Here is a 16,241-nt window from a genome sequence, read left to right as displayed (position 1 = left end):
CCATCGGCCCCCGCACAGCCGCCTGTCTGGGGGATGCTCTGCATCTGCACCGGAGGTTGCAGGAGCTGCTGTGCTCCCTGGGAGACCTTTTGCTGCCAGAATGGCAATTTGCAGCCATTGTGGGTTACATTTCAGAAATCGTTTCTTTTCCCATGACTGAAAATATTAAATTTTAATTGCTAGTTTGAGTGAGATGAGTGGGGGGAGCACAGACTGGGTGGAAAAAATGATAGTGAAGCATTGAGCTGATATAAAACAACAGGGGGCACCAGAGACTCGACCGCTCCCAAAAGTAGGTGATAAATGAAGCACTTTTGGGGAACAAGAGTTCATTGCTGTGTTTCAGCGCTCCTGAGCTGTCGACATCAGGCTCCCACGCAGCTGTGCCCTGCACAGAGCAGCACCCTGCGCCAGCACCTGCCATCCCCACAGATCTCCTCCTCTGCCAGGACACCCGCATCCACACCGCAACCTGTCTGAGGACTAACCCCCACCTGACAGCCCCACAAGAAGCAGGTAATGTCTTTTAATTCTTGCCACACTGGTGTGTGGCAGTGTTCTCTGCTTATTACTTCAGAGTGTGCTTTCTCACCTCTTACCTGAAGGGCTAGCCAGGGCTGCTTGCTGCCAGTCCTTGGGTGTACCCAGATGCTTCAGATTCCTCCTGCTTCCCCAGCTGTTAGGCGTCACTATTTTGCAGCCACATGTGTCATTCAGGGGTGTCTTCATCCCCTGCTGCAGTTTCACACCAGCGCTTCTTACTGTGCCTCTTCCATGAGCGTGGATGCACCCAGGCACGCTGTGGTACAGGACCTTGGGAATAGGCAGCTCTGTGCTCACATGGGGGATTTGATGGAGCTGGGATGCCCAGTCCAGGGGCTCAGCTGCTCCTTGGGGCAGTGCTACACATGCAAAAAGTGTCTTTCCCACTGCAGGATGGCTGCGGTAGGCTGGCAGGGAACAGCTGCAGCCTAGGGGTGCTACCACAGTGCAGCCAAGGACCTGTGAGACTGAATGCCAGAGACAGGACACCAGCTGTAAGATAGTTCCTCCATAAATTCCATCCTAAAAATGACTGTATCTCAGTGGTTCAGTAGTGCCATACCAGTTCTGGTGCCAGGCAGGTACTGCAGTTTCCTCCACGATTGCTAGATCTGCCTTTCTGTCTTGGACTCTCAAAACAGTTTTGCTTAGTTCATGCAATCAGACATTTTCACTACAGTTTAGATGCTGATGCTTAGAAGTTGCTGACTTATAAGGCAATGTATTTATAAGAGATAGCATGGATCTGGGCGTTTGCTGTTTATGCCTCACTGTAAACACTTCCTTTATGAGCTGCAGACTAAGTCAGATTCATCATCCGCAGCCCCCTTACTGGTAGCAGATGCCCTGAAATATTTAAAGGAATACTGGGAGAAAGTCTTGGATTCCTGTTTTCTGCTCTAGCAACATTTTGGCTTCCTGTCTTTGAAGGGTGAGATCAGACATGTGTGCTCACTTTCCCTTCTCTCTTTGGATTCCTGTTATTCGCTGGGGCAGGTTGTACATTCTGAGCTATTCCTCCCCAGCATCCCCCAGCAAGAGCAGCAGGTTTGTGCTTGGGGGCAGCCTGCAGCAGCATTGCCACTGCCCACCTAAGCTACTTCACAGCTGGAAGGGCTCAAGTCCTGCAGAGGTTGGCAGGCCTAGCAAGACCCAGCACAAACCCATGGAGTGGCTTCAGCAGCAAAGCAAGGGCCTTGGAGGGCCAAGGGGGAATGCTGCCTAGCTCTGCTTTGGGCTGCCCTAAAGCCAGTGGTTCTCTGATAACAACAGCAGCAGCAACGATAAGGGATCACAAAAATGATCATTCTGCTTTGCAGACCCTTTGCTGTTACCCAAAGTGTGCAAATCAGGACTGGATGGAGAGCAAGGCAGGCTTAACCCCATGGTAGCTGCAAGGGAGGGTTGCCTCTGTGATTTTGTGTTAGCTGGTGGCAAGCGGCAGCATTACTTCACTGGCTGAGGGGCAGAAAGTGCTGATGAGCCAGCAAGCCCCTCCTGGGGCTGCCTCGAGATGCAGCGCAGGGGTGTGAGGAGCCACGGAGCCCTGAGAGCAGGGACACTGCAGCAGGACAGCACAGAGGACCTGTCCCCGCTCTCATGCCTGCACCCTTTTCTTGCAGAGACGGCCCAACATGAATAACTGCACGGAAGAGGATGACAAGGTGCAGAATGGCGTCGCGTTATTTCAATTGATTGTCTACATCCCAGTGCTCTCTTTGGGGATCCCTCTGAACACAATTGCCTTCTGGGTCTTCTGCTGCAAACTCAAGAGATGGACTGAGACCAGGGTGTACATGATCAACCTCATGGTTGCAGACAGTTTCCTGCTCTTTTCCTTGCCTTTCCGGTTATATTTTACCAAGTATGACTATCCCATCGACAAGCTATGTTCCACCATATTGAACATCTATTTTACAAACATGCCTATGAGCATACTTATCATCACCCTGATAGCAATTGATCGATACATTGCAATCAAGTTCCCTCTAAAAGCAAAGATTCTTCGATCCCCACTGAAATCGGCTTCCATCTGTGGGTTTCTTTGGATAACACTGATAATTTATTCCTTCTTCTTGCATTCAGCCTTTCAAAAACAAACAGAACAATTCTGTTTTCGGAAACAATCTATTGAACCTAATTATTCAGTGTTATTCTCCATTATTTTTGGGTATTTGATTCCCTTAGGAATTGTGATTTTTTGCTCAGTACAAGTCATCAAATGTCTCAAAAAGAAGATAATCACAAGCCCTCATGAAAAAAAGATGATCCAGAAAGCCATCCAAATTATTTCTGTGAATTTGTGTGTTTTCGTCTTATGTTTTTCACCTATCTACATCACACTGCTCTTGCGATTTGTAGTGGATGTTTCTAGAGCTTGTTCTCTGCTCTTGGAAGTTACAACTTCTATTCAGATATGTTCATGCATAGCAAATACTAACTGTTGTTTGGATGCATTTTGCTATTACTTTGCAGCCAAGGAATTTCCAGAATTTCCCTCTCTGTTCCCCACTTGTATATTGAAGAGGTGCAGGATGAACCAAAGCCAAGAGTCACAGCCACCCACAGATCAAGTCATTATATAAATAGATACAGTGCACTATAGGGGTAAAAAGCCACAGGGCTGCTGAAGTTTTGAGGCAGATGGAATGGGACCATCTACAGCATTAGCAATCATTGTAAGTATAGGCATACCTACAAAAAGGGGCAACCCCCTCTAAGAGGTCTGATATTAACTTCAATTTTGTCCTTCTGTCCTCAGTGACTTGACTCCAGCTCTGACTATTGTCTTGTATTGTTTTATCATAGCTTCCTGATTAAGAGGGAGATCCACATGGTGTGGAAAATAGATGATAAGGCCATTGTTTCCACCACATGTTTATTTGTATGTATTTTGCAGCTAAACATAGGAAAATGAGCACCTTTATAGTAATATACAAATCCACTTCTACTACTGTAATATATGTAGTCACTTAAAAGCAAAAAAGGACCTCTGTACTGCAATGCCAAACCTAATACATCTGTGCTGCTCACATCAAAGAATTTGCTGGTACAATTTTGAAGCTTGCAGCTATTGCCAGGATGCAGCTACTGTTATGCAAACTGGAGGAGTCAGACTGTGCCACGATGCTATTGTCTCATTCCTGCCATGTAACATTTGTATTAGCTTGTGGCATCAGCCTGGCATTTTTAAGACTAAAATAATTGTAGGTATAAATAAAGCCATTGCTACATGGAGAAACTGTGGACCACAGAACAGGGCCTTAGTGTTGTGTATTACCACATATAAAACTGTGAAGAGCTGATAGCACTCGAACAACTACCATAAACTCTGGTGACAGGTTTGTTGTTGTACTTCATTAGGATCAAATCATCACCTGTCTGGTGAGAGGTGATCACATCTGCCCAAGTCATCACAGCTTCATACTGTAGGAGTGCTGATGCTCAGAAAACAGCAGTGAGCAACATGAAGCAGATGCGGTCCTGATCTCTGCCTCACCACCCACAGACAGTTTTCAGGGGAAATTTGGTGCAGACGAGGTTTGCAAGGCCCTTCTGCAGAGATGGGGCAGATCCACAGCTGAGGGCTTCTTGGCATTGCCCGGTGTGATGAAGCACCGCTTTGGATGTGGGTTTTTTTTCTCCCTCAGATGCTTCTTTAAAAGACACCTGTCCCTGCCCAGAGAGGGGGAAGGACAGTTCACAGTGGGGATTCAGCAGCTTTCCTGCACCCCATTTGGAGACATTTAACTCTTTCCATGCATTATACAGAGCTCCTTGATTTATCCTAGCTGGATCCCAAACCAGGCATCAGTATTAAAGTGTGGCTTTCCAGGGACCAAATTCCTCTATAATATCTGTGCTTGCTGACTATGCATGATGTACCTTCTCACCCCACAGGGAAGTGACAACTTAGCAGCTCAAAACAGGCCACAAAGGAAGGTCTCCAGACACCAGAAGGACACTACATATAGAGAAACCTGGGCTGAGAGAGGAGCCAGTGCCAGGGTGTGACTACTTCATGTTTATCTGCATAGAAATTCCATCTAACAGTTTGTCTCAATCACTTCAATAAACTAAAGTCAGCGTGGGAAACACTGTGAAGCTTTTGGAGTGTGGTAGCTGTCTCTCAGTTAGCTACATGATCCCTGACTTGTGGTGTTTTCTGACTTGTAAACTCCTAAAAAATTCCTCCAGGGAATGAAAACACATATTCTACTCATTTAAACCTGCAGATAATTAACCTTATTAGTGACAACTTACAAATAGTTCCCCTACAAGTAGCCTATCACTTTCCAGTGTCTGCAGACCACATGCTGAAACCACTATCTAGACAGTGATAGAACAATGTAGGAAATTATTCCCATCACAGAAAGTATTGCCCATCCAAACACGGAATCTACCTGCTTTGTGTCAATACTTTGGCAGAGGTGCCAGCATGACGGAAGCCGTGGGGAGCAACTGTAGCAAAAACTGGTTGAAACTACTCAGGTTATTAATTTGATCATTCATAACCTGAATTTCTTTTCTGGTGTATTATTTAATGCTCTGGCATTACTGGTATTTCACTGCAAACAGAACAAATGGGCAACGTATATGCAACCAACTTAATAACTGCACATTGTTGTTTGGCCCTTGTTCTGCTTTTTAAAGTCTCTTTTCAAAGGCGGGAAAAGATAAAGACAAATAGTGCCTAATCTTAAAAACCATCTATTGCTTAAGGAAATGCACGGGAGTTGCCACCCTTGTGGTTGTCCAAATTAACCGCCCTCAGAGAGCAAGAGGCTGTTAGTGGGCCTGTTAGCCCACTCTCCTTTATGGTATGCCGTCAGTCTTCATGACAGGCATCACTCACATGTCCAGGCAAGTGGTGCTTGCAAGGAAAAAGACTTACATTTTTAGAAACAGTGCAGAGGGCCTTCAAAAACACTTTTGGCTCTGGGATCTCCTTCTGGGATTTTGCATCTCATTGGTTTATAATGAATGCCTGCTCCAAACAGACTATTGTGAAAATTTTTATTATTTTGAAAAAATATGAAGGTTGATTCATGTCAGCCTGTTATCCCACTATTAATCCAGAAAGCAGACAACTTTTTTGCCAACCCAGCCATGTTCATGTTTTCTCCCTGTTAACATGGGGTACCTAGTCCAATTAAAACGGGCTCCAATGAGGTCGTCTACTCTGAAATACAAACCAGTAACTTTTGTGCATGTGACCTCACAGAATAGCAAACAGTAACTGATGTTGAGATTCTATTTGCTACTGTTCTATAACCAAACAATTTTAGAGCACTTTCCTCTTACCCAAGCCTGCAGTTTTTAAACCAAGGAAGGATCACAGACAAGGCGCTCTGTTAAGCTGAACAGCTGCCATGGTTTCACCCCAGTTGGCAGGTAAGCATAACATATCTGCTCACTCAATCCCTGCAGTGCCAAAACCAGTACAACAGCTGCGCTAAAAAAACATATAGTTGGCAATCCTATATATAGACAAGCTTACTGCATATAGAGCTGTATGAAGTGAATGTTTTTTTCTTGTAGGAAGCAGAAGGAGGTGTCTTACTGTTTACATTCTAAATGTAAATAATTAAGTGTTCCTTTTTTTAATTGTAAAGTGGAAATTTGTTGACCTCACAATCCGTGTCATTATTAAGTAATATTTTTTGTTGTGTGGATGGAATGCTACAAAGACAAAAAAGGAAACATTCTTTTACAAGTGAAAATAAAGCTATCTCATAGTAATATATCTCTAAGTAAATACTCATTTATTACCATTATACATGAGAGTCCTCTATTATCAATGTTAAATCTATATGGGAGATTGTGAGAAGAGACTTATATAAGATCTGCCTTACAATAGGATATTTATAGTGCAAACTTAAGAGGAGCAAGGAACTTTATGATTACTTGAAAATGTACATACTGCCTTGGGAAAAAAAAAAAATCTGGTTTACATGTCATATTATAATTATGTTTATGATAGGTTTCTGACACCTTTTTTCAGTCTGAACAAAACCTTAGCTCCCTAAGTGCTCCAGGTAAATGGAACAGGTGAGTTATCAGCTCCTGGGCCACAACAAATCGCCAGCCATCATACAGCACTGGAATAGCAATCCATGAGCACAGCAATGTTATCCACAAATCTTTCCCATTTTCTTGCACAAGAGCTGGGCTAATGACAGTGGGGAACAGCAACCACAGTCCACAAGCAGCTTCAACAAGCAGGGCTGGACCACTGCATTCTGCTAACATGTAAGCAAGATACAATCTCTCCATCCCTTAAAAGAAAAAGATGCTAGCAATGGCTTAAACCTTAAATGAGCAAATTGATGCTGCAGTCAAAATTTAGGCTAAAAAAAAAAAAAAAAAGGCAAGGAAAAGCCCACAGGTAATCCAGAATCTTGCATCTAAGTGAGTAGCCATTGGTTTTAGCATTTTTGGCCCTTCTGGGCAGGAAAGACAGGGCCTGGCATAAGTGAGTATTTCGCTGTTTGGTGGCATTTGGGCAGGCCTGAAATGTGAGTTCTCACCAGAGGTTTGGGCTCCAGCAGCACTCCCCTCCCAGGGGCTGAAAGACAAAGGTCAGGGACTTCTGCATTTCAGCAAGTTGGGTGCTGCTTTCAGGATTTGGCGATATCTCTGTGCTTTTCATTTCTCAACGCTGCAGTTCCACAAGCAGCATTGCCTGCCAGCCCCCAGGGGACTCTGCAAGCCCCGAAAGCAGCTTTAGGGAGGAAGCTGGGGAGCGCCAGCTTTGCCATGGCCTCCCTGCAATGTTTGCACAGACACATGGCCAGTCCCTTCAGCGTTGATGCTGCAGGAGCACAGAGGGGGCTAGAGAGCACAGAGAGCCCTGCGAGGTCATTATCTGCCACAGTTCAGTTCCTGTGCAGTGCTAGCAAAGGGAAAAGGGGAAACAGTCTCGACAGGCAGGGCTGGTCATTGCGTGAGGTTGATGCAGTCAGCCTCACGCTGGCATTTCACAGGCTTTCCGTGCTAAAAATGAGACTGACACGTTCTGCTCCCAACCCTGTAGTTCTGTCTTGGTCAAGATCTGCTGTTGCAACATCACGCCTTCCCGTGAGAAAGCCAGGAAAGAAGCCACACAAGGCAGAGGCCCTGCAGAGCCCGAATGTCACAGGGCAGCACGGTGTCCCCTGTGCGGGGTGACACAAGCACCGGTCTCACCTGGCCAGGGGCACTGTTCCACTGTGACATGCCAGCAGCTGCAGCCAGCAAGGGACATTCTCCAAGAGGCAGATGAGGCAGAGATCATCCCTGGCTGGGAAAGCAGGCAGGAGCCCAGCAAACCTGAGCTGTCCTGTTTATCAGCAATCTGTACCAGGAGCACAGTGAAAATCCATGAGAAGGGCTTTCTTCGCATGGGAAACAATCTCAAGCAGGACATCAGGCAGAGCTTACAAGGGAAGGAAAAATGATTGTGCAGAACAGAAATAAGTCTTAGAGATCAAGAAGTGTAAAGATGAAAATTCTTCCCTTAGATATGAAGCGCTACGTATATACACAAATCACAACTGAAAAGTGAAATTACCCAGTACTGCTACTGATAAAAACAACAAAATTATCCAGGGATGTACTGAAAACTACCTGATTACTTTGTCACAGCTTTCAGTAAGGACGATGAACTGGAGAAGTACAGAATTTTAAAGGAATTGGCACACAAAAACTCACACCAGCAACAAGGCTTTTAAATAAGTCAGCCAAAATAGGATCAGGGACCACCAAACAAGTCCCTTCTCTAGGACAGGGGAAGAAATGTCCGGCCAGTAACAGCTCTACTATGCTCAGAGCTGAAAAACGTGCAGTTTTACAATACGTCTGAACAACATTAAGGGAGGGAACAAATAGAAAGACAGAATTTAAGTGATGCTTCACCTTACAGGAGTATTTTGTCTCACTGGCTTCTTTTACTAAGGAAGCACCCTTTCCAGCCAAGGTGTGGTGGACACTGGGGTCAGTACAAGGTCCTTTGGAGCATGTTGCAGGTGATAATGCACTTCGGATAGGCCTCCAGACAACCCCACCGCAGAGCTGCCAACAAGGAAGTGAGAAAACAGCCTGAGAGTCACCTGCACTGCACCACATGGGGACAGCACTCACGGGGCTGAGACAGGCTGAAAACTGCAGAGGAAGGTGAAAATACAAGTGCGCATCATCAGTAATAAAACCTGTGACTGTATGGAAGGAGGGGGCCATAAGAAGCTGCAAGAGCCAAGAGAGTGGTTGATGGGGAGCAGAGGCGGAGAGAAGGGAAGCATGAGGATCCTGACCCAGCAGCATCCAGAATCAGACAGGGACCTCAGAGCCACACCAGGAGACATGTAAATTCTCCACAGATAACACTTCATCGTAGCTTCGCCTACTGGTAGCTAGTGTTGAGCTGTTCTGACGTATCCTGGTGAATCTGCTGCTCACAGCCAGCTGTTTTGCATCTGTTGACAGGGTTTGTCCCTCCCTTGAAGCCTCACCAGGCTGATGGGAAACACAGCTACCATCATCCAGCCACCACAGCACCACGCTGTGGACGGGAAGCATCACACAGAGAGTTGCTAGGACTTGAGCTCCCTCCAAGCTTGATTTTGACTGCTCATGGTTAATACTGCTAGTGATAGCCTTGACATAGACAACAGGAGTTCATGGACAACACCTGAGGATGATGGAAAGTGAAGCGTGGTGAAACCCAGGAGATGGATGACTTTGAAAATGAAAATACTAACAAGGAACATGACATGAAAATGATGGTGGCTGGGGATCAATGAGTTGGGTGTATGAATAAGTCGGTAGCTACTTATAAGCACACACCAAGAAGCAGCCACAAGAAAGGCAGAAGCAGTCCCTGGAAACTCAGAAGTATTCAAGCTAAGCTCTGTATTGAGTATACACTGCAACAGAATTAATCTCAAAGGCTGGCTCTCAGACAACCTGGAAAATGGGAAGGGAAATGTGTTTGCCCAAGACCATGATTGAGCTTGTTGACCAACTTGTCTGAGCTCTTCTTGTAAACAGGTGGCAGCAGAAAGCCAAGGAGAAGCCCCTGGCCAGCAGGCACCTGCAACTGCAGAGCAGTTGCCAAGTCACCAGGTCACAAGGTCAAGGTGCCACATTTTCTCAGAATTGCTGGCTGATGAGAACTATGGAAAATAGAGAGAATTACCATGATTCAGAGTGAAACCCAGTTATAATAATCACAAAACTACCTGCAAACCTCAGCCCTCACCTCTCCAACAGCTCTGTGAATGGGACTGGGGGCCTGCTGGGCTGTCCTGGGGCTCAGCCGTGTGACAGCAGATGGCAGTTCCCACTCCAGCCCCAGCAGGAACAACAGTCTAGAAGCCAGAGAGAAGACGTCAACACCCTCCAGGGCAACTTTCCCTCTCCAAGCAATGTGCCCAGACTGTTTGGCAAGGAAGGGCATTGCCCAATGAAACATCAGACACTGGAAAAACCCAAAGCCATTCCATCACCAGAGGAACCACTGCAGGGCTGCATGGCAGACAAGCTTTCGGCTCACTGCAGGGCTACTGCAGGCTCCTCAGTCAACAGGGGGTGGTACGAGCCATGCCAGTGGTGACAGAGGAAGCTCAGCCCCGGGGAAATGCGTTGAGGAGGGGTGGGGGTGCTTCCTCCACCAGCATTGCTGGTGCCACAGCCACCAGCAAATGGTCATCGCAGGACACCTCGCTGTTCACGTGCCAGGGCAGCGCCAGAAGGGTTCGTCGCGCCTGTATGCCACACTGCAGCTGGTCTGGAGGAACATTCACGCTCTCCAAGGACAGTGAGTGAGCAGGTAATTCCTCCTGGCTATTTGCTGACCTGGTTATTTGAGCTCTGCAAGGCATTTCCTTTCCCCATCCATGGTGGGGCACCAAGTTGGTTGTAGATGAACTGAGAGAGTGCTAGAGCCTGTGTATTTTCAAAGGCTCATTTCAATACTGGCCACATTAGGCATGTTTTGGAAGCTTAAGCGCTGTCTCAGGCTTTGCTAGATCTCCCTGTTGTCTTTATCATCTACCTTTATTTCTTCTGGGTTCGTAACTTATTCTGTGTGTCCAAAGCACAGAGTTGCTGCAGGTATCAGTTGTAGCACACTCCCTCACCTCCAAAGAGGTCCCTCGGCACAATTCCTCAGCAGCAAGAGTTTCAAATCTAATCGAGAGCTGCAGCTGCACAGAGATGCTGTGGAAATGCCCGATGGTTTGCTCACTCAAGATGTTTTTGAGCCCCAGGAACGTGCACCCTTGGAGCCATGTTTCCCTTGCAGGGAGAATACAAAGACATCTCAAACCTCTTGAGTCTTTCGTGATATCAACAGTTATGCCTAGAATAAAGTTCTGTATTAACTCCTTCGACACAGGAGGGCAAACAGCAATATTTCCCTTAGATCCAGGGTGATAAAACCACCCACTAGACCAGATAGAGCTCATCTCTCTGTTTCACGTGGCTGCTGATCACTTTTCTTGCCATGACATTGACGGGCTTTTTTGTCTTGGAATGTGGCAGAGTGCTCTAATACTTGAGACAAATCCCGATTTTCACTAAATGCAGCATGTAGCCCCCAGTACTCTGATTCTTGCTGCAGACTACTAGATGCTACCACTGACCATAGGATTCAATGGCAGCCAAAAATAATGAGATATATACTAATAACCGCTCTTATCACTAAGGAGAAGTAATGCAGATACAGCTCAGCACTGAAGGAGAGGACAGCCGTCCTCCTGCAGCACATCTCCCAGAACATTTAGAGCTGTGAGGATGCTGGCTGGCTTCTCCTAAGCACCACTTTAAGCAGACAGATGAGAGCTGTGTTTAGGCATCCCCGTTCTGTTTCCAAACAGGTTGTAACAGCTTCCATAACCCTGAGCTGCAGCATACCTGCTGCTGCCTAATCTGAGTCTAGCCCAAAACAGAGACACAAGCATTTTCCCCTGCTTCCCTCCGTGAGCAGTCTTCCCCATATGGGACCCAGTGAGAACCTGCGCTTTTTTCTCCTCCATAAATGATCAGGCTCATGTCCCTCTTCCTCCTTTCTCACCAGGTACCCTACAGACAGCCCTGCTCTGCAGTCATCTCCTTGCTCTGGTTTTCACTGTTGATAAAGCCCTGAACTATCTGAATTAATCACTGATCCGGTCAAGAGTCTAGCTTCTAAAAGATTTAATGTGCTCTTGCAGGAACTGTGCCTCTTAATGTCCTCAAAATGAACTTCAGCAGCTGCAGCATCACAGCCTATGAAAGCTTTCCACTTGTCCAGCTGTGTATTTACATCCCGGTTTTGCTTTTGGGCATTTTGCTGAACATTTTGGCGCTGTGGGTGTTCTGCTGCAAACTCGGCAAATGGACAGAAACCAGAGTATATATGGTCAACTTGGCCATGGCTGACTGCTTGCTGCTCCTTACTTTGCCTTTTAAAACTTTATCCCATTTCCATCAGCTGAAGGTAGGTAGATGGTGCCTGGCTCTGGAGGGTGGCTATTTCACAAACCGCTTAATGAGCATTGGGATCATCACTGTCGTAGCAGCTGATAGGTATCTTGCAATCAAGTACCCTTTGAAAGCCAAGGTGCTGCGATCGCCACTGAAGGCAGCTTTTACCTCTGGATTTCTTTGGATAGTCATCATCTGTGTGATATCCCTCATTAAAAAGTTAGAGGACCGAGAACAAGATGAACTTTGCTTTGAAAAATCTTCCGTTAAGCCCTCAGTGATCACACTGTGTGGTATTATTGTTGGGTTTTTCATACCACTGATCATTGTGAGTTATTGCTCCATACAAGTGATTGCAGAACTCATGAGAAAGAAAAATGAAAACTGCCACAAGGAAAAGTTAATGAGGAAGGCTGTCTACATCGTGTCTGCAAACATGGCTGTGTTCATCATATGCTTTTTGCCTCTTTACCTTGGACATCTCCTTCGCTTCATAATGGACTCCACCAGCTCCGACTGCTCTGCAATACAGAGCATTAACAATTTTGTTCACCTTGCCTCAGTCCTTGCAAACACAAACTGCTGCCTGGATGCTATTTGTTATTACTTCGTCAACAAGGAATTTAAGGAAGCATCTCCCAAGCTAGCTAAGTCCAAATCTGAAGCCACTGAAGAAGCAGAAATTCAGCTCCCATGCGTAACACATTAGTGCAAAACACATGCAGCACACGTTTTAGACTTGCTATGTTCCAGTTCAACTAGGCCTCAACAGCAGGCTTTCCTTTCACACTTTCTTGTTGTGTGAGTGGGACGGAGGGACTTTCTGCTGATGGGAATGATTCAGACACATGAAAATCAGCTCTGATTCAGACAACCACAGCAGTCCAGACCCTGATGTAATGATGTAGGTTGCCACTGATAATTCTCTTCCTTATGCAAATATAAGTAAAATGATGCTTTCCCCTGCAAAAAGTGTCTTTCATCTTCCCAGAAAGCCCAAAACAACTACAGCTAGTGGAAAAGCGAGGTTTTTTCCCTCCTCCCCATCTTGGATCAGTTTTTATGCAGCTGTCTCTGTGACAAAGAAACAGAGGTTATTCCAAATATCAGAAAAGAATAAGAATTCAAAGGGAAACCACTGCAGAAAAAGAAAGGAGGATGTTTTTATAAGTCAAACTTTTTTTTTTTTTTAATTGGTAATAAAGCACAATCACAGTATTAGAGGCAGATTCAGCCTGCTTTAGACAAGTTTACAGCACCATTCGTACTACATAGCAGCTACAAAGTGGTCGGCAATTGCAACACAAGGTCAGAAGAAACTGTGATTGCTTGTACTGTGGAGAAACTTTACATCAAAAGCCTCTGAGTAAAATGGCATTAAAGCTACTACCCAAAGTGATGGGGTGTGGTGGTGGGAATAAGGACTCTGTATGAGGGGTCTATTCAACTTCATAACGTAAAGGAGTGTCTAAAGAAAGTGGCAGAGAGTTGTTCCCAAGCATGCAATATAAATAAAGTCATGTTACTGGCACAGAGTGCAGTATCTTAGTGAGTTAAATGGAAAATGTGGGGGATTAGGTGGTGCAGGATCTGCTCTGCTGTCTGACCCCAGAAGGGACAGCTCATCTCCTTGGCTGTCTAAAATAGGGGCAGATGAGCTGCAGCAAAGTCTGGGATTTTCAAAGGCAGAGTGGTGCATGCCCCCCTGCAATGCACCACCCACAAACAGCTAAGTAGGTAGAACTGCTAACTAGCCTCTTTGTAACAATGCTCCATGTAACAAAGCAGCCATGCGCCCTGGGATGGAACGTTATCAGGCACATACCTCCACTCTTATTTCCCGACCCCAGGCTGGGCTTTCATCTACCTGCATATGCTGGGTCAAACCCTTCTCGCACCTCAGCAGCCTTCCAACCCCATGTCCAGCTCAGCCTCTGCATCTCCTCCTACACAAAGCACATGACAAAAGGAGGAAACCCCTTAAAGAGAGACCTTGATGCAGGCAAGTGTTGAGCAGAGCCCTCCATCCACCTGCCCAGCAAAGCCCACATCACCTGCACAGGACAGAAGCAAAGCCCTGATAGCTTCCTGAGGGGATGTAGGCTTCTCACTGTACTTGCCAGATATTCAGGCAGGAGTGTGATCTGTCCTTCATTCACTGCATGATGGGGAGGAGGAGAGGCTCTGTTTGCAAAAAAGACCTGTTAAGGAGGTTGGTTTCTCCTCTCTTCTACTCCTATATTTTCTTTGAAAAGATGAAAGCAGCAACAAGCAGCACTGTGCATACAGAGAAGGGTGTCTCCTCCCTGGCTCAGCCCAGGATGCAGCACAGCCCCAGCAGTGATTTCACACTGCTCAGCCCAGCTCACACTTTGCCTTCCCCAGCCCTGCCTCATCATAGTAATGCACGCAGCTTTGTGACTTTGATGGACTGCTCCCAAATAAGGCTAAACTCCTCTATTTCCTCCCCAGCTTGGGATCAGTGTGCTGACAGCACAGTGATTTGAGAGATTACCTGATTGCCAGCGTGTTTTTTTAATATGCTTCCAGTGTCACCAACATGGGTGCAAACTCTTCAGAGGTGAGATCTCTGCACAAACCAAACTGCTATTTTAGAGGCAGCAGGAAAAAATACTCTTCCTCCCAAAACCACTAATTACATGGGTGGAGGAGATACAGAGCTATCTACAACCAAAGCATTTCTAAGCAGACTGTGCTAAGCCATCTCGCTCTGAGTAACACCCCTTCCTCTACAAGCCATTCGCCATGAAAAGTGTACCATGAATGCTTGGTCAAAGATGGACAAACTTCCTTGCCACAAAAACCTCACCTGAAAGCCTCTGTACAGCAGTGAGTCCTCAGATGCTTACTGGGGGGGTTGGAGAGGGAGGGAGTCCCGGAGGGGCAGCAGGGGGGGATGGTCAGGTTGTACCAGTTAGGGATGGTGCTGGGCAGGGAGCGCAGGGGTGGGTGTCACTGCCACAGAAGCTCCGGGCAGGACCACAGCCACTCGTAATGACTGTCCAGGAGCAGCTGCTTAATGAAGGCAAAGAGGCAGGAGAGAATGTTTTACTCTTAGAAAAGAAGCGTGATAAACTATTCCTTTGACATAGGACCAAACCTCTGTTCACCATTCAAGCAGGGTCTATCCAAGTATGGGGCAGCTGGGGATATGGATGTGCTGGGGCCAAAATAAGTGAAACAGAGACCAAAGACATGATGGAGAAGCCTCCTCAGGCTCCCCAACTAGAAAACTGGGTTGTGTTCTTCTGTTTGCTGCTTTTTTTGCTTTTTTCACCCAGAGCTTTTGGACTGATTTAGTAGAAGTATCCTCTAAATTTCTAACTCATTCAGTCAAGCTCTTCCATGCTGTACAGAGAAGAGCTAAAGGAGCAGTGAGGAGGCAGCAGCAATCTCCTATTTCCTGACATTTCTGGTGGGCTCAGCAACCTCTAGGAGTCAAGGGGGAGCCAAGCACTCACCAACAAGGTATTGGTACTTCCACCACCACCTAGAAGACAGACAGCCCTCACCCCACACACAGACACACCATGACTGTCCAGCTGGAGCAGGTCTTGCCTGGCTTGCCTTGATATGGCTGCAAAAACCTGGCAATCTTACCACATCCGCCAAGCTTTCAAATATGTGCAACTTAACCTTCTTAGCATAAGGCACACTGTGTCTTCCAGACTTCCCATATTCCTCTGGAGCCACATCTGGACAACACCAGCCTCACATTTTCCAAGCTATGAGGGTAGAGGAGTGAGAAGGGCTGGACCCTACACCTCACACCACGCATGACCACATCCTGCCCTCCCAGCAGCTGCACAGCTGGGCACAAATATCTTGCACTGCAATCTCCTACCTTAAACTAATTCTAATCCTATGAACTGATGACAGAACTGGACACAGCCAGTTTGACAACTTTCACAAGCACTGAATGGACTCATTAAAACAAACAAATGGGCCCGTACACAAACAAACAAAACAAAAACCCCACACACAAAACCCCCACAAACAAAACACACCAGACCACTTGAAAGCACAAATGGAGCTGCTACAGCACACTGGAGGTGGTGGCACAGGCAGGACACACACACACAGTACAGGAGCACATCCAAAACTCCTGCTAACTTTACCAGACCTCTGCAAGCAACAGCATGAATGTCCCACACCAGTTTTCTTGCCTGGGACTTTCCATTTGCTGTTGCTGGCACATTTAAACTGAACCCTGCTGCCAAGTACTGAACCAG

At 46.4% G+C, this 16,241-nt stretch overlaps 2 protein-coding genes across 3 annotated transcripts; both read left to right on the top strand.

The window, feature by feature from the left end:
- Positions 1 to 351: 351 nt before the first annotated feature.
- On the top strand, positions 352 to 4,883 carry LOC309441420 (G-protein coupled receptor 35-like). Its single transcript, XM_082056091.1, has 2 exons — positions 352 to 516; positions 2,166 to 4,883. Exon 2 carries the CDS (start codon positions 2,178 to 2,180, stop codon positions 3,126 to 3,128), a length of 951 nt encoding a protein of 316 aa, XP_081912217.1. The 5' UTR covers positions 352 to 516; positions 2,166 to 2,177; the 3' UTR covers positions 3,129 to 4,883.
- Positions 4,884 to 10,314: 5,431 nt separating this feature from the next.
- Positions 10,315 to 13,512, top strand: LOC309441421 (G-protein coupled receptor 35-like). Of its 2 annotated transcripts, none has more exons than XM_082056093.1 (2): positions 10,315 to 10,351; positions 11,736 to 13,512. In XM_082056093.1, the coding sequence occupies exon 2, from the start codon at positions 11,762 to 11,764 to the stop codon at positions 12,695 to 12,697; it is 936 nt and encodes a 311-aa protein (XP_081912219.1). In that variant the 5' UTR covers positions 10,315 to 10,351; positions 11,736 to 11,761; the 3' UTR covers positions 12,698 to 13,512. The 2 variants fall into 2 exon arrangements, with proteins under 2 accessions (XP_081912219.1, XP_081912218.1); XM_082056092.1 differs by having other exon boundaries at positions 10,323 to 10,351; positions 11,600 to 13,512.
- The last annotated feature ends 2,729 nt before the right edge of the window (positions 13,513 to 16,241 follow it).

This window comes from Streptopelia decaocto (assembly GCF_964273445.1).
Source record: "Streptopelia decaocto genome assembly, chromosome: 6".
Lineage (NCBI taxonomy): Eukaryota > Metazoa > Chordata > Aves > Columbiformes > Columbidae > Streptopelia > Streptopelia decaocto.
Note: the sequence above shows the minus strand (reverse complement) of the source record. Positions and strands in the feature narration are given on the sequence as shown.

Bases quoted from the DNA above. Each gene is read 5' to 3' on its own strand.
- LOC309441421 (XM_082056093.1), top strand. From the start codon at position 11,762: ATGAACTTCAGCAGCTGCAGCATCACAGCCTATGAAAGCTTTCCACTT.
- LOC309441420 (XM_082056091.1), top strand. From the start codon at position 2,178: ATGAATAACTGCACGGAAGAGGATGACAAGGTGCAGAATGGCGTCGCG.